This window comes from Panthera tigris, chromosome B3, assembly GCF_018350195.1.
Source record: "Panthera tigris isolate Pti1 chromosome B3, P.tigris_Pti1_mat1.1, whole genome shotgun sequence".
In the NCBI taxonomy this organism is placed as follows: domain Eukaryota; kingdom Metazoa; phylum Chordata; class Mammalia; order Carnivora; family Felidae; genus Panthera; species Panthera tigris.
This window is the reverse complement of record NC_056665.1, coordinates 67,506,017-67,530,126: the sequence shown is the minus strand read 5'-3', so window position 1 is coordinate 67,530,126 and position 24,110 is coordinate 67,506,017. Positions and strand designations below refer to the sequence as shown.

Here is a 24,110-nt window from a genome sequence, read left to right as displayed (position 1 = left end):
TGGGAGCATTTATTTTTCCCTTATGAATTCTACCAAGCACATGATAATCCACCTCTGTTGTATCCCTGGCAATTTGTCACCAAAGCATGAAATTTTATCTTCAAAACTCCCTCTCCATTTCTACCACCACGACCACTGAAATCCAAGCCACTTCTCTATTGCCAGAAATCTCTTTACTAGCCCTTCCCCTTCCTGGCTTGCCTCTCATAAACCACTGATACAACAGGCATCAGATCATGTCACCGACCGGTTCCAAATCCTTCAATGGCTTCTAATTGTCTTAGGAAAGAAATCCCTGAACATGGCCTGCACGAGATGCATTAATAAGGGCCTATATTCAATTTGGTCTCTGTCTTCCTCTCCTACCCTTCTCCTTACTAATTACACACTTTAACCATGTTGACCTATTTCATTTTCTTAGAAATGGCAAAATGTTCTGACTTCAGGCCCTCTGTAATACTATTCTCTCATTTTTTTGTTTGCTTGGCTTTTTCTTATTCTTAAAGTACCAGCTTAAAACCCACTTTATCCAGGTCTTCTCTCACCTCCAAATCTAAAACTGATTTCACAGAACTCTGTCCATTTGTCTCACAGCACATCACGATTTGTAATTCTATCTGTATATTTACTTGTTTGGTATCTGTATCCTTCCACTAGCCCAGTTTCTGGTAACGCCAAGTACTGCACACTTATAAAATAATGAAAAATCTAGTCTTTCTCCAACATAAGGAATTTTCCTTCTTTCTTTCATGATTACTTCCATCTGCCCAATTATCTGCTAGATCTATTCTCGACATGCTTTCCTTCCCCTCCACTTCTAATTCTGATTGTTAGTGTGACATCCCCTTCCTTGTCTTATTGGTAAAATACCTTCTTTGAGAATCTCACTAAATACAAAGTAGAGTTCCTTTTTTTGTGTGTTTTTAAAGTTTTCTCCTCTTAGTCTGTTTTCTAGAGAGGCAGAAGGTAGGAACATATATTTACTCTTAATGATTAACTAACCCTCTGCTTTTAAATGGATTGTATTGTTTATATATACAGTACTATAATTTCTGTGCTATTAATTTTTACCAAACTCCGCTTGTACCTATTTGTTTGTCCAAGATAAGTAGCTAAGATGAATTTCCATTGGATATCCAATGATGAAAGTTAAGGTTCAATTATATATGGTTTTCTACTGAAAATGACTAAAGGGTTAGGCATGTAGATGGGTGTCTTCTCTAGCTCTATCTGATGCTGAATTTCCCTATTGCAAGGATTAATTAGGTCATCCCTGTAGGAGCTTAGGAGGAGTTCTAAGAGCCACATTTTCTCACAAGTCTCTGCATGGACTCTCAGGATAATAGACATGATATGAAAAAGAGTGGGAGCAGCTCAAAGATGTTTTAAAGAGCCTGCTTTCTGAAAAATAACTGAAAATCTAATGCAATTTAACTTACCAAAAACGTATCTATAGATTATACTTTGTAAAAGACGATTTTAATCACCAAGCAAGATTATGACATAACCGTATTGGGCATATTAAGGCAGGAAGAGAGCATATGACTGTGCATGCATGTCCCCGTGGGGGCAGCACAAGGTCAAATGACAAAGTCTAAAAGGGAAAGAAGAAAGGAAATACTAAAAGAGTTGAAAGAATGGTTGATTATCAGGGGAGTAAGGGACTGACCTTTCTTAATGTTAAGTAGCTCTATAAGGTTTTTAAATGTTTAAACCACATGCAGGTGTTTAAGTTTGATAAAAATAAAACTTCAAAATTGAAAATATAAAAAAATGTAAGGAATACTATTAGCACTCATGCTAACTACATACGAATAGCACAATTAAATAAATGATTAATGAAAATTTGATAAGCTACAAGTAATGCTTTTTAGAACGTGCATATGAAAAGCTGCATGACACCATAAAATGTTATTTATGATTTTGCACCATTTCCCTTGTTATTAAACTGATAGTATTTAATATCAAATAAAGCATATTTTATTTATTTTAACAATTATTTATTTATTTTGAGAGAGAGAGGGAGCGTGCAGGAGGGGCAGAGACAGAGGGAGAGTGTTCTCAAGAAAGTTCTGCCCTGTCAGCGCACAGCCCATGCCGGGCTTGAACCCACGGAACGTGAGATCATGCAAGAGTCGGACACTCAACAAAAAGCCACCCAGGCGCCCCAAGTATATAATGTCAGTCCCAGAAACAAAATATTTAGGTGAAAAATTCTCACTAATAATTTGCAAAAGGGTAAATTCACACCACTCGTGTAAGTTCACAGTACCTTTTCATAATTTATCGTACTTGTGTTACCTTGCAGCTGAGGAACCTTTTCATCCAAGATAGCAACTCTTCTATCACCTTGAATTTTTTTAGCACTTACCTTCCAGTGAGCTCACAACATTTAAAATTTCTCAGTTACTTTCATTAACAACAAATGCCTTGCTAACCTTGAATTCAAACCAGTACACAAACCCTAATTTTAAACAACAGATAAACCAGTTTCAGAGAAGTGAAATGATTTGCATTAAAATCAGAGTTTAGGCCTGTATCACTAGCAAAGTCACAAAGAGCCTGCAGATTCAAATTTACTGCTCATTTATTACATTCTACTTTAAATGAGTCATAGGCTATCAGGCTATGGTGCCCATTAACTCTGTCTTTTATCATATGATGAAATCATTTTAATAGCTCATCCTACAATCTAAATGAGGATCCCATATCCTTATATGGAAAGCTTTTCGTCTACTGAATGAACAAATAACTGGGAGTGAATGTGTACTCAAAACATGAATAATGCAAGCATATAAATGTCTAATAGGTGAAAAACATTGTCAAATGTTATTTTTATAGGTTTTAGTTCTGTTTGGAGATTTTTTAACATAGTGAAAACAGATGAATTTACCTTAACAGACATTAGAATTTAGTTAGACGATCATGGTCATAATGTTATTTAGTGGCCATAGGTCCAATAAGTAGACTTCGAAAAATTAGATTTAGAGTACACTAATCATGTAAACATCCGAGGTTATCATCATTTTCAGAAGAGACGTTTTTAAGTAATTTTGAGTGTGAACTTCAGTCAGAGGTAAGCAATCTCCAAGGAAAATGGCGTAGGTAAAAGAAAGGAAAGGGGAAAAAGGAAAAGAAAGGAGAGGAAAGAAAACACTAACAACTGAACAGATGATGAACTAAGGAACTAAGTCTCTACCTTGAAACCTAGCTTGACTAAATCATGTCGTTTTAAGGCAGCATGAGTACAGGTCATAGCAATGATTTTGGCTTCTTTCACCAAAAGGTATTTAGATCTGTCCAGTCCACTTCGAAGCAGTTCAGAAGCTCTGAATTCCTATGGGAGTGGGAGTCAGTGAGAGACTATGTTAGGAAGATAAACACATTTTATGCATACATTCCTACAATCCAGTTTATCAGAATTAATTCTTGATGAGCTAATATAAATAAATCACAAACTAAGCCTAATGAATCATAATTTTATTCATTATTAATTAGATACTAATTGTGTTCAAATAATAACTGATATTCAAGCTATAATTTAGGCTGTTTTTGTATAATGTAAAATATTTACTGTATCAATAAGATTACTGAATAAAACATCTATCTCATTATTTATTTTACTCAAGGTCCCTCCATGAAAACTATTTCAAGTATTCATAACAAAGGGAATTGAACGCAGGGGTCTGGTTTCACAGGTGAGAGAAGCCAGTCAGGGAATGGTCGAAGTAACCCAGAGATTAGCAATAGTACGAACCATTGTAGAATCTGACCATTCCTAGGCTAGGATAGACAAGGGAAGGAGGCAGTGTTGTCAGAGCCCAGGGACTGGGGTACCAGAATAATTCAGAACAATCATAGTGAGCCAGGCCAACTGAAACTGGAGCCATGGAAGAGATGAAATCCAAGGCAGCTGGTGGAGAAATATCCTAGCTTCTCTTTTTCTGCCACATTTTTATTGGCTGAACCGAGCCAGAAGTCAGCTGATAAGGGAGGGCAGGATCAGCCCCACCTCTGACCATGGCAGAGGATCCCCCACAGAGCAGCGTAGAGGATGGACAGCAGATGCTGAGTGAGGAGCAAACAAGCTCAAGCAGAGTACCTAATACAAAGTTTTTAAAATCTGAACATTATGTCATACTTACTTCCGACATTTTGAACATGTTTGTTTTTTAAATAATTAAAACAATACAGGTACAGGAGAGGTATGCTATTTAAATCTCTCCCACCCTCTCCCAAGACACCTACTATTATGAATTAAGTATATTTTTTCCTTTTACTTTCTGTTTATGTAATCATAAGCATACTCTAATATTGTTTCATAGGTTCCTAAAATTTATTATTATACTGTATATTTATTATTTTGTACCTCCTGTCCATCCACCCATCCATCGACCTACTCATACATATTTACTAAACATATACTATGTGCCAGATACTCTTCTAGGAAGAAGAGTATTTGTATCTAAAAGGTACAAATAAAACAAAGCCACTGCTCCTTTACCTGGAATAATCCTGAATCATCCTACTGAGGAATGTGAGCTTGAATGTGATCCCTTTATGCTATAGTCTTCAAATGATGTTTTCCATAGGGAATGAGAAAAGTAGGAAGCACAAGGGGGCTGGTATAGGTGCCTGGATTCCAGACATATTTTTCTCTTATTTTACCTTAATACTCAACATAAATCAACCTGGCTAACAAAGCAACCTCACTTTTTGCCACTGGTCAGAAGGCATAAAGAACATGCCTTTTGGCCATGTGGCAGTCTCAGATTCTAATTCAAAGAAACACTATTGAATCTCCTGAGGGAAGCATTCCTTTCTTAAATTAGAAGACTTTTACACGAGAAAAGTAAAAATAATGGGGATTCAATTCATATCTTAATTTTTACTCACTTCTTGAACTAAAACTATAAATGTTTTCTTTTTCTTTTTTGTTAAGGGATAATTTATTTTGAGAGAGAGAGAGAGAGAGAGAGAGAGAGCAAGCTCACGAGCAGGGGAGGGGCAGAGAGGGAGGAAAAGGGAGAATCCCAAGCAGGCTCTGTGCTGTCAGCACAGAGCCCGATGCGGGGCTTCATCCCACAAACCATAAGATCATGACCTGAGCTGAAATCAAGAGTCAGAAACTTAACTGACTGAGCCACCCAGGCACCCCTATGAATGTTTTCAATAATCTCACTTAAAAGTAACAATCTGGTTTGTAACATGTGAATATTCCACATTTACTTCATTAAAAACAAAACCCGAAACCCAACTAAACTCAAAACCTTAAAAGGAAAGTTAAAAAAAAACTTGAGAATCCTTACCTCAAGCTGAGTAAAGATTTTCTTAATGTGCCTGAAACATCCTTCAGCAATTTCCATGTCTTCTTCATAAGATCGGCCTTTAAAAATGGGTTGAGGGGCATTTGCAAAGTATTCATGAAAAGGGAAGAAAGTGGAGACTTCCGTGACATCTGGCAGTGTATTACCTTTATTTTTCACTTTGCTGATATATTCTTCCCAACGAGACATGACCTATAAAAAAAAGGGACTTGACTTCAAATTTCTCAGCTAGTTATTATACTTTAAATGATAAAATAAAAGAGATATCTAATAAAAATAAAGACTTGCTAAGGGAAAGAAAAAAAAAAAGCAGTCCTTGACCCAACAGGACTATTTCTTATCTGAGTCACTGACAGACTGCCCTTCTTTTATAAAAGTGACCTTTAAGAAAAAGGTTCTTTAATAAAAATGTAAAAGCTAGAAAGAACCTCAGGGTCATCTCATGGGACTTTTTGATCTTAGACATTTCAGACTCTCCATGGATACTCAAAACAGTATTACTGACGCTTAAAAAACAAAACAAAACAACTCCTAAACAAAGAAATTTTTTATTTTTTCATCTCAGTTTCTCTCCATATATGGGAAGTCCCACTTTAGCACCATTTAAGTAAATTTGGCATTTCCAACCCTTCTCCCAGACCCTAATAATTTTTCCAATCCTCTTTTGTACATTTACAATGAACTTCTGTTAAACTGAGTATGTATCTGAAAACTCATTTTATGACTTTGTGATAGAGCTCGATTATATCCTGGTATGTTGTACTATGCCGCTACCATGCAGTTCCCGCTCTATCTCAATTTTGGTAATTCTCCTAGCCTTTTATGTTTACAACTTCAGGGTTTCTCCAAGTGTGGTTCTTAGGCAGAACATCTGAGAGGCAAAACAAAGATGTAGATTCCTGGATGCCACCTCTTACTGAGAGAGAATCTCTGGAGACAAACTTCCCAATCCTCCCATCCACCTCCCCTCCTGCAATACACTTTGTTCTCTGCATTTAAGAGTCTCTTATGGTTTGCCCTCCTCTGTTTTTATCTTAAAATAACTTTCCCACTGTGATTCTTACGTGTTGAAAATTGTTAATCTATACTGTTAATTTTTTAAAAAATTTACAATTGTTAATCTGTACTGTTAATTTTTCCCAAGTCGATTACCTAAGCCTCCACAAATGTATAGATTATTTCTCCTACTTTTAAAGGTAGTTTTCACTGAGAGCCCAATGATTTTTATTTTGTGCCAAATATACATTTAGGCATGATCTTTATTCCACTATTCAAAGTTCTAAACTGCCTGAGTCTAATGCAGACAGACTACTTTGCAAGATGATGTATATCTTCTCTGTGTCACAAGGAACCATGAAATCTGATCATTTTAAATGGACTGAACTGGTTAGGGTGTCTACTTATAATGAACATACACCCATTCTTTCAAATACATTTTAAAATTTCAATGTTACAGTTGAGACTTAAAATATATGAGTAACATGAATACAAAAAGAACAAATAATGTTATACAAAATTCTCCATTATATGATTATGCCTTACTCTGCTTAAAATTATTAGCAAATCAACTGATTATTAAGGTTTATTTCTGTTCATTTTTTATTTAGCTTTCTATTTCTCAATGGTTCTCACACCCCAAAAAATTAACCCTAAGAAAAGCAAAAAAAAAAAAAAAAAAAAAAGCACACCTTTACACTGAAGTCAAAAGAATTTTTAACTTAAACCCCTACTTTTGAAACTGGCTGTAAAATATAATATATCTCTGTAAATTTGAAAGGAGAATGTGTTTTTCTTCATTAGTTGATTAACGTGAAGAGTAAAAGTAGGTTACAGAACTGTACTTTGTTACCACTGGGTAGTTAGCATATTTAGTTGTCTTTCCACAGTAAAGAAAACAAGAGAGACTAGAAAATTTGTCAATAGCAAGAAAGAAAAAAGTAAAAAAATTAAAAAGTAGCAACACTGGCCTTTCAGTGAATGCGTCATCAAACAGTCATTTAGTCAAGAAAATCGAAGTTAACAGGAAATACAAACACTTAATATTCACAAATATAGCTTTGACAACAGCATAAATTTTAATCTACTCAACAAAAAAGCTTTCAGGAAGGACCTCAAGAACCTATCCCAGTTTCCAAATGAAGACCATATGATTTAAAAACTCTTAATCTCCTACCTGATATAAGAAGAAATAGCCTGCAGTTTCACAAGTATATGAAGCATCTCCTGGAACCCCTAGACTCTTTTGCAAGCGTTTGACTTCTTCTAAAAGTTCTATTCTTCGAGCCAGGACATAATTAACTCTTCCATACCTAGAAATTTCAATTAAGTAAAAAGCAAAATTATATAAAGAAGAGACTTTCAAGGAGACTGTCAGAAAAATATTTAAGAAAATCATAGTAAAAACCATAAATGGCCAAATAGAAAAAAAAAAACAACTGTAGAAAACACTGTTTTTATTTAATAAAAGTGGTAGTTCTTGGATCAGTGCTGATCTGCAAACATGTTAGTGGTCTGTGAGGAAGGAAAATCAACTACATCACTAAATGCACCACTTAATACACCATTCTTTTTTGCTCCCCTCACCTCCATAACAAGACCTTCACAAAGAAGTACAGTGTATTCTGGTGTTAGTTCATCTTATCACAGACCAAGAATACATAGTTTATGGAATGGCTGCTTTGAATAGCACTGTTTTACACTATCATAGAGATAGATTAGTTCTAAAAGCTTTGATAAATAATTTTAAAATGTATTTGAGGGCGCCTGGGTGGCTCGGTCAGTTAAGTGTCTGACTTCGGCTCAGGTCATGATCCCACAGTTCATGGATTCGAGCCCTACATCGGGCTCTGTGCTGACAGCTCAGAGCCCGGAGCCTGCCTCGGATTCTGCGTCTCCCTCTCTCTCTGCTCCTCCTCCGTTAGCGAGCGTTCTCTCTCTCTCTCTCTCTCTCTCTCTCTCTCAAAAATAAAGAAACATTAAAAAAAATTTTTTTTAAATAATAAAATAAAATGTATGTGAGTGGGGCGCCTCAGTGGCTCAGTCGGTTGTGTGTTTGACTCTTGATTTTGGCTCAGGTCATGACCTCATGGTTCGTGAGATGGAGCCCTGAGTTGGGCTCTGTGCTGACAGCTCAGAGCCTGCTTGGGATTCTCTCTCTGCCCCTCCTCAACTCATGCCCCTCTCTCAAAATAAATAAATAAAAACTTAAAAACAAAAAACAAACAAACCCAAAACTATGTTTGATCATTCTTTGTTGTCCCAGCATGTACCATTGCACCTGAATCTACTATGTTCATAAATATTTGCTAAATGAGTAAGAAAACTGAAATTTGAAAAGTATCTGGCCCAGAGGTATGTAGTTAAGGAAAAAAAGCAGTGTATCAGAACTGGATCCCAAAACCTGTACATACTCTTTCCACAATAACAAAGTGCCTTCTATAGCCTTTTAACATTATTAAAAAAAAAAAAAAAAATTAACATAGTGTAAACACTGCTGTTCTCATTTTTAAAGACTGGTCAAAGGAAGAAGTCATGTTCCTGAATGCTCCACAGCTGAAATTCACCTGAGGAAGCAAGAATGATTGAGAATAAAAGGGCTATAAGACACAGTCTATGTTTAAAGAATTTCCCAACTCAGAAGGATATAAACATCACAGCAGGTAACTTTTTTCAGAAAGTTTGCTTATCTAGACCTTAAAGCATTTTCTATAATAAACACTTTAGGAATGAGGAAAAAATTGAAGATGCTTATAAAGGAGTCTGTAATAAAATGCCAAAATTCTTGTGATATAGGGTTAAATGTAAAATAGACAATGGAATTCTATGTACTACTACTTATTCTATTATTCCATAAATCTAAAACTATACTAAAAAAAAAGTCTTAATTTAAAGAAGCAATGTATACAATTGTCAATAATAGCATGATCACAGCTGATTATTAAAAGGGTGAATACCAAAGAGTTGTTTTGGAGTAGTGGAATTATGTATGACCACTCCTCCTCTATCTCACAAGGTTTGAAAATTTTTCTTTAGGCAAAATGATATTACTTTTACTATGAAATGATACTGTTTTTCCTTTTAGTTATGAAAAAGGGAGAGAAATGAAAGAACATGCCCAATGCAGCAAGCACATACCTACTAATAGAGCCAGGGCTTGGCTTGTGCATCAGAAAGCAAAAACTATTATTTTCTTTGGAAAGTTGGTATTACCTGAAATCCTTTTTTAAGTTTTACTTCGGTTCTGTTCTAATATTCTTTAAAAAACTATAGACCCTACTGCAGTGTAATTATAATACCACCTTTATGTTCACTGAATGCTGGATTATTACATTTTACAGTCTAGCCCACTTCTGTAAGTTTAATATGAGGAAATATCCATGGCAAGAATTCAGAGAAGTAACTTTGGCTAATCCAAAATTAAGAATCTAGAGCCCCAAATATAACTTAGTGTGTGTTGTTCTTTGCCCTATGACTTTTTAGAAGCTAACAAATGTTTGGTGAGCTCTGTAATACAAGAACTCAAAATAGATGCAACATAATAATTTAACACTCCTTTAGCTCTTTTGATGTCTATGATCAATTTAGTCAAAGGTCATGTTCAATAGCCAAAGGCTGTATTAAATATGTGCAGCTGTTTGTTATGACTATTGTCTGAAATCATGCTTTAAAAATGCATTTCAATATAAATGAAATGAGCTATTATAAACAAACTTTGAAGGGGAAATCTAAAATACTAACAGTAGGAGAAATTTCGATTTGTAAAATTTTAGTTACTTTGTAATATGTAATGTTAAACATAAAGTCCAGCTAAATGGCAATTAAGTACCTGTGATAATACTTAAAATCTCAAAGCTTATACTATCATTAATCTCTAATTGTGTTTCATTAAAGAACCAACTTCTTAATTGGTGCCTAAAATATATGCAAATTAAGTGTCTGAATGAAATGTGAAAAGGAATCACGGAAACTTGTACAGTTTGAGTTGGCAACATTAAAAATGACCTCAATAAATAGAGAACAAATGGCAATCTGCAATTTTAAAAAGATGAATAAGATAAGTCTCTTTACTGAAATAACTGTACTCTTCAGGGAAAAAATGGCATAAACAAACAGAACTGGAGCTGAAGGAGATGATGATGTTTAGGTCAACTATAAGTAGTTATGCTAGAATCTTTCAGAATTAAGTTTGATTATTCATGGCTCTTGTCCCCTCGCGTTTCTTCAATAAAGAAGAGGAAGGGAAGGTTAAAAATTGTTTTGTGTACCATTTCAAAACTCATCCCCGTCTGCTCACCTGCTAAAATCTTTCTCTGTCTCCAGCTCTTCTTCTCCATGACCGAGACGCAGCAGGTGGCGCTCATCAATGTCTAGAGCCATGATCTTCTCAAACAACTGGTTCAAGGCCTGGAGAATAAAACAAAAAGGGTGACAGTGAATTTTAATGAACTGTCAGCCTCTTTTAAAAGTAACAAAAACCAGGGGTGCCTGGGTGGCTCAGTCGGTTGAGCGTCCGACTTTGGCTCAGGCCACGATCTCACAGCTCGTGCGTTCGAGTCCCGCGTCAGGCTCTGTGCTGACAGCTCAGAGCCTGGAGCCTGCTTCAGATTCTGTGCCTCCCTCTCTCTCTGCCCCAACCAACTCACATTCTGTCTCTGTCTCTCTCAAAAATAAATAAACATTAAAAAAAATTATAAAAGTAACAAAAACCAACATTTAGAAGGACAGAAAAGAATGAACACTGCCTAGTCAGATAAGAATCAAATTCAAAACACAGAAGAAAACAAGTCTTATACTAGGTTACTTACAATGTAAACAAAATAGCATTTTTCTTGATTTCTGATATTGCTGCCTACACATACTTGGCCAAATGAATGACTGAAAACCATCTAACCACTAAATCTCTGCTTCCACTAATTTATGAAAGAAAGAAAAACTATGGATCAGTTTCTATTCTCCCCAAATAGTAACAATTACTGAAATAATTAATAAACACACCAAGATTTCACTCCACAGAATATCCATGGGTTGTAGAAAACTGAAACATTTTTGCAGCTGGAAAAGGACTCTCAGGCAGTGAGTGTGTAGAGAGAATATGTCAAGAAGACCACATAAGGGGAAGGTAAATTGCATCATTCAAATCTTAGGCCAAAGGTCTGAAGTTCTCTATACAACAATGAACAGAGCACTCATTAACTGCAAACTATGCTGATGGAGGCCATCTAGAAGCACTCCTTTCTACCTATAAAATAGTCGTGTTTAGGGCTCCCTCGAATCTTAGTATCAATTACCTGAACATCTACAGTTACAGCGTTTTGTAGACAGGCAAAAGTTTCATAGTATGGAAAGATACATTAAGAAAGACATCATTTAAAACTCAGCCAAATGTCTCTCTTAATTTACCATCACTCTAACCCTACCCATAAGCCAACATCCAGTCTCATAATGTAAATACAGATATCTTTTGCTATCAAAACTCTAACAATTAGAGCTCAGATTGAAGAAATGAACATAAATTTTCAGAAAAAAATTCCCCAATATTCAAACTCTTGATGCTCTCCATCCAAAACCTGAGATCCAATGAATCAGACCACATAGCATTCATCACTGACTAGCCAAACTCAGAAACCACAAAGATTTAGAGAACAAAAAATACTATCACACTGCACTCAAAAAACCCTGCAAGATCTCATTATGAATTAAAGTAATACTGAAGAACTGCTTGCATTAAGTATGCAGATGAAGATCTGACAAATGAAAAGCAACAAATCAACAACTGATATCAAGGATGATATGATTATCAAAGATCATTAGCAAACAACGAAGTCTTTGGCTACCTCTATAAAACAACCTCTATAATTGTAATATACAAGTCAATCATGAGTAGAAGAGTCTACAGAAAGTCATTATCAGGTTATGACAAAACTTACTAAAAATACTGTTAAAACAACAACACATGAATTATTCTTCATTCATTCTGAGTCTGGAAAGAGGTAAGATTATTACAGACTAAATTTCATTAAATAGAAGAAAAACGGCATAATTTGTAATTACATAATTTGTTTCTTTTATTAAGCTTCAGTCAGCTTTCTCCCCTGCACAATTTTAGTATACTGTACAATAATGTCACCATTACTTACAAACTTCAAAGATATAAAAACAAGTGAATGAATTGGATAGCATTAATTTTAAAAACCTATAGACTAAAAGTTGACAAATAATAGAGTAAGTGACATTTAGCATTCTAAAAATCCAGTGCTTCTTTGTAGACCAACTCTTAAAGAAGTGGTCAACTGAAATCACCCTTTAGAGAACCATAAGTACCTTTAGAGGTTAGACTATACTGCAAGTTTCATGATGTTCTGAGAGCTTCCTGTTACGTTATACAGAAGAGCTAGTAAAGGTCAGGTGTCTTACTCATTTCTGCGACACTGAGATTTAAAAAAAACTACCACAGCACACACATAGATGTAAAGATCATTTTTCAGACAGTATTTATGTAAAAAAGTTGGTTTTTATTACATTAACAGTTTATAATGCCTTATGTATTGAATCTACAACATAAAATAGTCCTTCCATGTAATACAGATATTTATATGTAGACTTCATAATGAAAGAAAACTTCATCTAGTGTTGATACATTTAAGCCTTAGTCTTTTGGTAATATTCATTCTACTAAAGGATGAAAAATGTTACCAGTAAGGGTTAATGCTTTCAATCTCAAAGTAAAAGCTTTAGCTTTGCATGGAAGACTGGGGGGAAGGGAGGCGTGTGGGGCAGAGGCAGCTTAATTTAATCCAAATGTTTGACCATATATCCAAGTATTCTTCTTAGCTTCCCACATTTTGACCTTCTTTATTAGAAATAAAAGATTGTTTTTATATTTTCCTCATATAATCTGGTCACGACCAGTAACAATCCAAGAGTTACTCAATAGGAAACACTATTTCAGTACTGTTGTCCCTATGATCGGGTTATCATACAAGTAGGAATCTCCACTGTGCCTTCATTCATCCCCCCACTCCTTCTTTACCTCCTCTACCATCCATCGTATCTATGCGTGTGCTCAGGGACACATACACACTTACCTGATTAGAATGAGTAACAATCAAAGTCCTCTGCTCTGGGAAATTATGGTAGATGTTGGATATGATCTGGACTGCCACATCTGTTTTTCCAGTACCTGGTGGACCCACAACCTAAAAAGGAGATGAAAACACAGCAAACTACTAAGCTATCATATTGTTAGAAAACAGACATTCTAAAACTGAAAGAGAAATTAAAAAAACTGCCAGATGAGTTTAGTAACAGAATGGACAAGAGAGTCAGTGAATCTGAAACAGAACAATAGAAAACACCCAACCTAAAAAATAAGCAAAAGAAAAGACTGAAAACAAATAAAGAAACAGAGCCTCATGAATCTATGGCACAATACTAAAAGGTCTACGTTTACGTCACTTAAGTCTTAGAATAAGAGTAAAAAATGTATAGTACAGAAAAAATATATGAAGAAACAATGGCTGAAAACTTCTCAAATCTGGCAAAAGACCAAAATCTACAGACTCAGGAAGCTCAGCAAACTCCAAAGAGAATAATTCCAAAGAAATCCAAGCCCAGACACATCATAATTAAATAGCTGAAAACTGAAGAAAAATTCTTAATAGCAACCAGAAAAAACTGATATATTTATGTATAGCAAAAGGATGTTTCAAATGACTATGGGTTTCTCTCACAAACCGCAGAAGCCAGAAGGAAGTGGAATAACATTTTGAAGAACTCCAGAATTCTATGTCCAAGTGAAAATATCTTCAAAGAATGAGGATGAAAGACATTCTCACATGAAGAAAAACAAAGATAATTCATTGCTAGCAGACCTGCTCTTAAAAGTGGTAAGAGTTTTTCAGACCGAAAGGAAGTGACATCAGAGAAAACTTAAAAATATCAGGAATGAAGGATAAACAGCAAATTTATAACAGCCTATTCATTTTTCTCTAGAGTTTTTAAAATATGTTTGCTTTTCTAACATTGCCTGACGGTATTTTCAATGTACGTATGTGTAATACACATAACAACTCTGACATAAAAAGGAAAAGGGAAAGGGACCTACATGGAGGTAAAGATCCTCTATTCAACTTAAGAGACAAAATACTGATTCTAAGTAGACTGTGAAAAACTAAGTATTTATATTGTAATTCTCTAGAGCAGCCACTAAGAAAAATCTGTGTAAGAGATACAAAAGAACACAATAGATAAATTAAAATGAAACACTAAAACTATCTAACCCAAAAGAAAGTTAAAAAAAAAAAAAAAGAGGAACAGGAACACAAAACAAAGGAAATAAAATAAATAATAAAGTGGTAGGTCTAAATCCAAACATATCAACTACATTTAATGTAAATGGTCTAAACACACTGATTAAAACACAGAGACTATCAGAATGAAGAAAATAACATAGCCCAACTACATGCTGTTTACAAGAAACTCACTTCAAATATAATATGTAGGTTAGAAACAAAATATGAGAAAAGGTGTATCATGTGAACACTAATCAAAAAACTGAAGTTGCTATATTAATATCAAAGTATATTTCAGGACAAAAAAAAATTACCAGTGATTAAGAAAAACATTACATAATAAGAAATGCATCAATTCACCAAGAAGATATGATAACGTATATGTACCTATCCATAAAGCTTTAAAAAACATGAAGCAAAAACTGAATGAACTGAAAGGAGAAATGGATAAATATGTAATTGTAGTTGGAGACTTCAATAATCCTCTTTCAGTAATCAACAGAAATAGTAGGTGGAATATCAGTAAGTACAGAGAAATACTGAATCAAATGAATCTGACATATGTAGGACACTGCCCCCCAAAACAATAGAATAAACACTCATTTCAAGTGCACATGAAATATTCACCAAGACAGATCATATCCTGGGCCACAAAACAAACTTGAGCAAATTAAAAAAACAAAAAATTGAAATCACACAACGTATTTTCTCTGAACATAAAGGACTCAGAACAGAAATTAGTAAGTGGAACATAACAGGAAAATCTCTAAATACTTGGAAATTAAAGATAGTTTTAAATCAGTTGTCAGTAGACTTCTTCTGTAAAGGGCCAGCAGTAAACATTTCAGGCTTTGTAGGCCATACAATCTCTACTGCAAGTATTTAAACTCTGCCGTTACAGCACAAAGCTGGACAGAGGCAATACGTAACCAAACAGGCATAGCTATATTCCAATAAAACTTTATTTATGAACACTGAAATAAGTAGAAGGCAAAATGTCCATATGCAAACAATGCCACAATTACTTATGAACACTTAAATTCAGTTGTGTTTTTGTGCTTCAAATACACTCTACACATTTGATGCTTATCTTATCCAAATCCAAGGAAAAACATGTGGAACAATGCCTTTCTTACCATAGTTAGCCCAGGCTGCATTCCAGCACGGATGGCCTCTATCTGTGTGTGAGTGAACTGAATTGTATTACTACAAATAAGAGTAAATAAAAAGTTGGTTAAAAATACAGATGAACAACATTTAGTAAAAATTAGACAATAACCAGAAGTCCAAACGTCTGCTCTATATATGCCCCTGTTCTCCCAATCTCTTCTTTTCCTCACCCCAGCCCTTCAAGTGAGTGAGTGTGTGTGTTGGAGGGGGGTAGGGTGGGTAGGTGGGTGTGCATGTATGTGGTAAAGAAAAAAAAATAACAGATCTATTCTCTTAACAAATTTTAACTGCATACTACAGGATCGTTAACTACAAGCACAATGTTGGATAGCAAATCTCGTACTTTTACATCTTACATGACTGAACCAGTCGCTTCTAAATGATTTCCTTCACCCCTACCCCTCTACAGACCAACTGAAACTGAGTGAATCTTACAGAAAGAAAAGACTACAGTTATTTTTCAATACACTTAGTCCAACCAATATCTCACTTGGAATGTCAAAGTTCCAATTCCCAATGTAATACCAAATATAATGCCAGTTTAATAGTCCTGGCAAACATGCATGAGGGTAGCTGCTACATATAGCACATGGCCATGAAGTAAGAACACTGTGCTCAAATTAAGGTAGCCCTCTAACATTTATTGTTCATAGGACCTGAAAATGTTTCTTTTGGAAATATGACTACAGAACGGCCAAAAATGTCTGAGCTATCTAGCTGACAGAATACAAGGAAAGAGGGTCCAGAAACCTAAGTTTCCTGGGATTTTTAAAGGATAAGTAAATTTTTAAACATTATTAATACAAAATAGCAAACTATTATTCATTATTACAATTAACACAGATAGTAAAATTACCGTTTGGGTTGGTTATAAGGATAAGGGCCCCTATTGGGAATGACATGAGGTTCAACAATTAAGGTTTTCGCCTCTTCGGAGTCTTCATCTTCACCATCTGTATCTTTCCTTTTCTTTCCTTTTCCACTCCTTACTGGAAAGGTTATCCTACAAGACCAAAATGTTTGTTCGTTTTTAGAATTAACAATTTCCCAAGCACCTACCTTGTGCATGACATTGTATGGAGGATAATCAGATCAGAAAGAAACACGTATGGCTTAACGGAACTCACTATCTGTACACACATTCTGAAAAGAGCAGACATACAAGCACTAAAATGTGTGTTCATGGAGTTCAGATAAGAAAAAGTCAGCTGAACACGGGAGAATCAAAGAAGCAGGATTTACATACTTATGTCCATGCACTGTAAGTGCTTTACACATTGTCCCTCCTTAAATCAGAAAAGGCTTCATGGGAGGGATGGCATCAAAGATGAGTTTCAAAGAACTTAGACATATAAACATGGGAGAGAAGCTAGTCTAGGAAGAAGTAAGACTATATACAGGTTCAAGTACAAGTGGCCAGTTTTGCCAGAATGGATACAATAGAGAAAACTAGACAGACAAGTTGGAGCCCTGTTATAACACCGTGGAATATCAAGCCTTTAAGGCAGATATACCAGTAAGGGTTAATACTTTCAATCTCAAAGTAAAAGCTTTAGCTTTCCATGGAAGACTGGGGGTGGAGAGGGGCATGTGGGGCAGAGTTCTTAGCTTGGGGTCAGGGATACCTCAGGAGGTGACTCTCCCTAGGCACCTGGGGAAATCAACAAATACCTTAAAATTAAACTAAAAAAACTAATTCTCTGTGTGCACCTTTTCCACACAAGAAAATTCAGGGAAGAGTGAGGAGTTGCATCAGGTTCTTTGTTCCATTTCTAGTCACAATTTAAAACCAAAGCTCCTTTAACATTACATATAACTATATTGCGAATATTTAAATTTTGTGGAGTAAGAAAGCTTAAAAGAAAAACAATTTTTCCCTGAAAAAACAAAAGAAAGTTCAATATCCCATGGGTATGTCCATTAATTAGGAAATATACCAGATTATGCATAATTTGCAAAGACATATTTTTTTTAATGTTTATTTATTTTGAGAGAGAGTGGGAGAGAAAAAGAGGGAACATACTGGCGTGAGTAGGGGAGAATCAGAGAGAGAATCCAAAGCAGGCTCCGCACTGTCAGCACAGATCCTGACGCGGGGCTCCATCTCACGAACTGTGAGATCATGACCTAAGCTGAAATCAAGAGCCACACGCCCAACTGACTGAGCCACCCAGGCGCCCCATGTTTCTTCAGTCAAATGCTATAAATATGTTTATACAATACTCCTCAGACAACAAGCATTTACTGATCCCTTACTAGATGTGAGGCTACTTTTATTATGGGCTTAAAATAGTTGCTGTACTAAGAATGAGAAACAAGTCAAATAAAATAAATGTATCCCTGTCACTACATGGTGAAGGTAGAGTGCCCAAACAAAATCAAGACAGTCAAAATGTTAGCTGCAGTCTGATGGCCTATCTGAGGTTGGCTACCGAAAGCCTGAAAGGAATATATCCAGTGCTGACATTACCTGAAAGGCGGGATCTGCAGAGCTGGGTCATCCACAGTTACTTTGACATTATGACCAGGAAAGCTGCTTTTTAAATGGTCAATGGAAAGAAACGTATCATTGAAATCAAGAGTGGCAATCTGATTGGGCATTTTTGAATAATGTGCACTACTTGGATCCCCATAACCTAAAATGATGTCATGTAGCCAGTCAGGTACCACGCAATCAGTATTCATCAGGTTCCGAATGGTCTCCAGCACAGCCTGTCAGTGAAAGGAGAGAAAAGAGTTGTGTCAAGAAGACATCCCAAACATTTGCACTTCAGTGGAATGCAGAGCCGGCTGCACTAATCCAGAATTCCCGAGTGTTTCAAGGCAAGAAGCTATTTTCTGCTGACAGGTGCTTGGCTAGACTGAATCAACAGCTATATTTTCAGCTGATACCATACACTGAGTTAAACAAAAGACCAAACTTAGCAAGAACAGTTTATCCGTTAGGAGTTGATTTAGACAGAATGTCATAAATGAGTTTACCACTTGACTCCTGCTGGACATAATGAAAATCTGATCAAGACTATACAACAGCAAGAAAACATTATAGAACAAACCCTTAAAGCGGACGCTTCCTCTTGGAAACTCCTGGAGCTTTCTCCTCTTTATATTCCATAGTTCCTCAGTGCTAAGACAACACACAACCAGAAGCATATCAACATATGCCTCAATTGTGAAACATACCATAATTTAAATATATTAAAATTAACACTGTTAGAAGAAATAAGAAATAAAAAGGAAAGCAGACAAATGGTAAAAATGAAATGTCAAAATTTCAAAATGGAAGAAACATTCTACAATAAAAAGTCATTATAGTAGTTAACATATACATGGTCAAGGCAAACTCTTAGACTTTCCAATAATTACTTTGACACAGCGATCTATCTCACATATGAAAATCAGAAGGCTAGGCTATTAATTTCAAGGAATAAAATAACCAAACCAACCATTTTTATATCATAAATGCTAAATACTCCAACAGGATAACAAAGTAACAGGATGGCATACGTTAATCACACTCTCATCACATCACCTTGTTTTATTTTCTTGTACTAATCACTACCTGAAATTCTCTTTTCATGTATGTAGTTATCTGTTTGTCATCTGTATAATCCCCACTAGAAATATCATTTCCATGAGAGCAGGGATCTAGGAAATTTGACCATGAGATGGGTAAAAACACTGGATGGACAGATGAATGAGTATGTTCACATAATGATGGATAAAATGAGAGCTCTACTCTCTAAGAAAATTAAAACTTTAGTAGGGAGATAAAATATGTTCTTAGCAATGACACTACACAGCAGAATATGGCAAATGGTAAAGAATATTCCAAAATACAATGGGAACACAGTTCCGAGTAGGTGAGAGATGCATGGAGGGGAGACTTTTGACCTTAGGCAAGGTTTCATGGAGGAAGGTAGCATTTCAATTTAGCTCAAAGTAAAGGATCTGTGAAGGAGCTTTGGTTTATTTCATCATTAATGGAAAGTCACAGAAATGTTTTGAGAAGCAGAGTGAAATGGTCAGCGGAAGCACATGAAAAACAGGTGACTGACGAGGAGAACAAAGGTAGGGCAGAGTAAGCTATGTAGTGCAACCATTCAGGCAAGAAATAAAATATCCAGGTCAGAACAGGCTGTATGGACTGGAAAAGAGAGAAGGAAATAAGGGATGCTGCCCAGGTATATAACAAAACACCAAACACACCAAAAGAGCATTCGTCCTTTCCCAAACACAGGTTGAGTTAATCACTGCCCATTTCTTGGATAGGAACCTGAATGCCTTTTGATCTTCCATGATACTTTCTGGTTGTTGTTGAAGTTTATTTATTTTTTTTTTAGTAATCTCTACACTCAATGTGGGGCTCAAACTCACGACCCTGAGATCAAGAGTCACGTGCTCTTTCAACTGAGCCAGGCAGGCGCTACTTCCATGGCACTTTTACCTGCATCCTTCTTATGACTTTTGGTACCTTTAAACACTTCAACTTAGTTATCTGTTTGTATTTTTAACTTCCCTTATTGGTAGTCTAAACTCTCTAAAAGTATAAGCTGTGTCTTACTCATCTTTACTGACTCCATATAACTCAGGACAATGCCAGACACACAGTGAGCATTAAATAAACCGGTCAAATGAATGAACACAAGGAACTTTTTTTCATTTTTAGTACAGTGACTGAAATCCGGTCATTACTGAGAAACAGAGACCCTGCCCTCATAGACCTGCATTCTAATGGTGAAATCAGATAAATAACAAATATATAACCAGCAGGTATAATAAAAGCTGTGAGGAAAGATACAGATAATTGGATTAAGACTGATGAGAAGGGGGGATGCCACTTTCGGTGGGGGTTTCCCGAAAAAGCTCCCACAGGAGGTAACATCTAAGCAGAGCTGCCCACACAAAGTGAGGGAGCGAAGCACGTAAATCCCTGGGAGGAAGACTGTGTTGGTAGAGGGAACACCATGTAAAAAAGGTATGGGTTATTGAAGAATAGCAAAAGGTCAGTGAGGCTGGCATGGACTGAATCAGAGATAGGTGTTAGAAAATGATGTTGGGAGAGGTGGCCAGAGGACAGATAATGAAGGGGCCTCTTGGATTATGGCGGTAACTTTCTACTGTGATGGCAAACCATTAAAAAGAGCTGAACAGGGGTACCAGGGCGTAATTTGCATTCGGTCGCTATGTGGAGAATAGCGTAAGGGGAGGGGCGGTCAAGAATGGAAGCAGGGATGTGAGCGATGAAGGTATCTTCGACGTGGCATCAGTGGAGGTGGTGAGCTAATCAAACTGACTGATGGACTAGATGTGCAGCGGGAGACAAAAAGAAATCAAGAGTACTTCCACTGTTTCGTCTTCAACAACAGGGCTAAATGGAGAATAGATTCCTTCATATGTGAGGTCTTCTTTTTATAATCATAAGAAAAGGAAAAAAAAAAGATGATAAAGCGATAATGTAGAAGCACTGTTTTGGGGGAGAGAATGAAGAAAGGCACTTGTGTCAAAGCTAGCATTACCAAATGCTAAAAATCGCTCAACGTTTACGTTTTGTAATACACTTTCCAATAATAAAGAATCTTCTTTTATCAAAACTCCTTGTCTCCATTAAGTTATGAAAGTAAAACTCTCCAGCCCCTAAACCTTTCTTTTCCTGCTAACGAGTAAACAATGAACATGTTTTATCACAGCAATTCAGAGCCCTGAGGTATCACATCTGTATTTGTAAAGTGATTTGGAAGTACACTTACTTTTGATTTAAAAAAGAACTCCCAGTAAATACATAAACAAGCAGTTTCTTTACCTCATACTGGCCATACTGAGTATCTAATATACCAACAGCAAGGAAGGAGTCTGACCTGGCTTAATTTATATTTTAAGTTTCTACACTCATCAAAAGACAACATAGATTTAGTAAATAAATTTTCTTAAGTTTTTATTTTTAGTCTATAGGGAAAAATTTAAAAGAACTGTCTAGAATCAAAAGCAGTTGATCATTTTCTTAACGAATCATTTTTACTTCATATCTATGTATTTACGTTTTAGAAGTTATTCAAATTAAACATAGTACTACTTTTAGTTACACACAGCTTAAAAATTACCTTAAAGTTATTTTCCTTTGGCTTTCTCCTCATTATGATATTGAAAGTTTCGTACACATCTTCTGCCCCATTTTGTATAGTATTGGTCATATCTTGTTGATACTGGTTTGGATCCAAAAACACTCTAAATGTCCTTGACTCTCCTCTAAGATTGGGTCTTGGCTCAGGTCCTAGACATTTTGAAAAGATTTGGTAAACGAAATACACACTTTTCAAGTATCAAAATAAGTCAGCAGTATTCCTTTTCTAGAAATGATGAGTAAACTGTCCAGAGTTAACTCCAGTCATTCCCCTGAGTAGATGCTACGAAGCTGAAAATATTTCCTCCTTTCCTTAAATTCTTGCTATTTCTTTTCCCAGAATAGTCACATAATGTTTATGATGCAATGCCACGGACTGCAGTTATCTATGTCCTCAAACAAAATAAGAGCCCTAGAAGTCAAACAACTTTGTCAGTCACTCATAGCTCCTACCACCGCCTTACTTGGCTGATCACTTTTGTCATCCACATACCATTCCTAATATCACCAGTGTGAAAGGAAATTTCCTTTCTTTTTGTCTTAGACCTCTAACTCTGGTCCCGATATGTGGCCTTATGTTTATTCCACCTTTCCCATTTTCTTTTATTCTAGTAATAAGATTAGTTTAATTATCAGCACTTTTGAGCAATGGTGCAATCTTAAAATCACAGGTGGTAGAGGTTAATTCTAGTTCTGAGAGAAGTTTAGTAAACAAATTGGAAAGTAAGCACTGGACACAGATGCATATATAATCTAACAGCTGTACCAAGTCAAGACAACATAAGAAAGAATTTCAAAGAAAAATCAATGATAATCAATGAGAGAATTTCAAAGAAAAATCAATCTAAGAAATCAAAGAGCTGACTAACCCTGTAAGATGGTATTTCTAAATGGGTAATGTCTGCATCTTAGGTATGACAATTCCTTAGACAAGGCAGTTCTGTTTAGATGTTTAGCATCCCGAGCCCCCATCTGTCGAATGCCAATAGCTCACCCTCCCCAACCCTACCCCGGTCATATGACAATATAAATAGCACCATACATTTCAGAATAAAGGGTAGTATTAATCCCAACTGAGAGCCACTGCTACAATGAATCAAAACAATAAAACTTAAAACACTAGGCAAATATGTCATAAGAGGTGTTTAGAGGTTTTAAAAAGCAATACTGCAAAGTATTACAAAAATTTTAAATAAAGGTAACTTCAAAAGATCCTGTCCTTTCCAATATCTAATAAAAAGTTTAGAAACCATATTATTATTTCTAAAACTGGGTAGTAGGTAACTTACACATATTTTATACATAATCCTTTTGTGATGACTTATTATGTAAAACAACTAAAAAATATTACTTAAGATGCAAAAAGGAAAAAAGGTGAAGAATTTTATCATTATGTACACACTCTCTTTCAAAAATATAGATCACCATACCGTCTTCAATGACACGCCCTTTATCATCTAGCATGCCCTGGATTTCACAGCCTCTGACATAAACCAGGCCAATCTGCTCAATAAAAGGTCTCCTCCGGTCAAACTTGGTACCATATGGTTTTGTGGGACGCACGGTAATTAAAAAACAGACATCATGCTTACGAAGACCTGGTAAAACATAAAGATGCTTTCACTTACTACAATGTTCTTGTTTTCAGTCTTTTGTTGGCAAATTCTCATCCTCTTATCTTTGGAATAGAGATATAAGAAACATTTAAAATACCAGATGCGATCGATGATTATATTTGCATTATAATATAATTACGGGTTTTTTCCTATCATCTTTAATACTCAATGTCTGACAGCAATAATTAAACGAAAATTTCTCTTTATATTAAAATTAGAAACTTTTATGCCATGAATACGTTACCGAATAAGCCCTCCAAGTCATGTTACAGCTCCAAAATTGGATGCTCGTCATCATTCTTATTTTTAACATTCTTAATAAGTAACCAAAAATATGGCTGGCATATAGTCCATCTATGTCATATTCAGCAGGTTTCTAACATCGGTTTAAACTATCCATCACTGCCATTCCAATAACAGTTTAACTGCACTCCCCGAAAGAGGTCAATTCAAGAATAATTTAACAAGGCACAAAAGCATTGTTTATAGATACCATCCTGAGAACATGTTGAATATATAGTTTCGTTTGGCAAATACTTAACATTTTTACAGGTAAATGTCAAGAAATAGGAAACTTGTGCCAAAG

General features: G+C 35.7%; 1 protein-coding gene across 1 annotated transcript in view; it reads right to left on the bottom strand.

Annotated features, from left to right (window-relative positions):
- The window catches only part of AQR (aquarius intron-binding spliceosomal factor), a 91,510-nt gene that overhangs the window by 17,067 nt on the left and 50,333 nt on the right, over positions 1-24,110 (bottom strand). Inside the window, exons 18-27 of the mRNA XM_007097623.3 lie at positions 23,339-23,506; positions 21,889-22,058; positions 18,258-18,499; positions 16,644-16,790; positions 15,754-15,823; positions 13,412-13,522; positions 10,621-10,730; positions 7,501-7,636; positions 5,310-5,519; positions 3,200-3,337 (exon numbers count right to left, since the gene is read on the bottom strand). Of these exons, the coding sequence (XP_007097685.1) occupies positions 3,200-3,337; positions 5,310-5,519; positions 7,501-7,636; positions 10,621-10,730; positions 13,412-13,522; positions 15,754-15,823; positions 16,644-16,790; positions 18,258-18,499; positions 21,889-22,058; positions 23,339-23,506 (1,502 nt within the window). The remainder of the gene's footprint in view (positions 1-3,199; positions 3,338-5,309; positions 5,520-7,500; positions 7,637-10,620; positions 10,731-13,411; positions 13,523-15,753; positions 15,824-16,643; positions 16,791-18,257; positions 18,500-21,888; positions 22,059-23,338; positions 23,507-24,110) is intronic.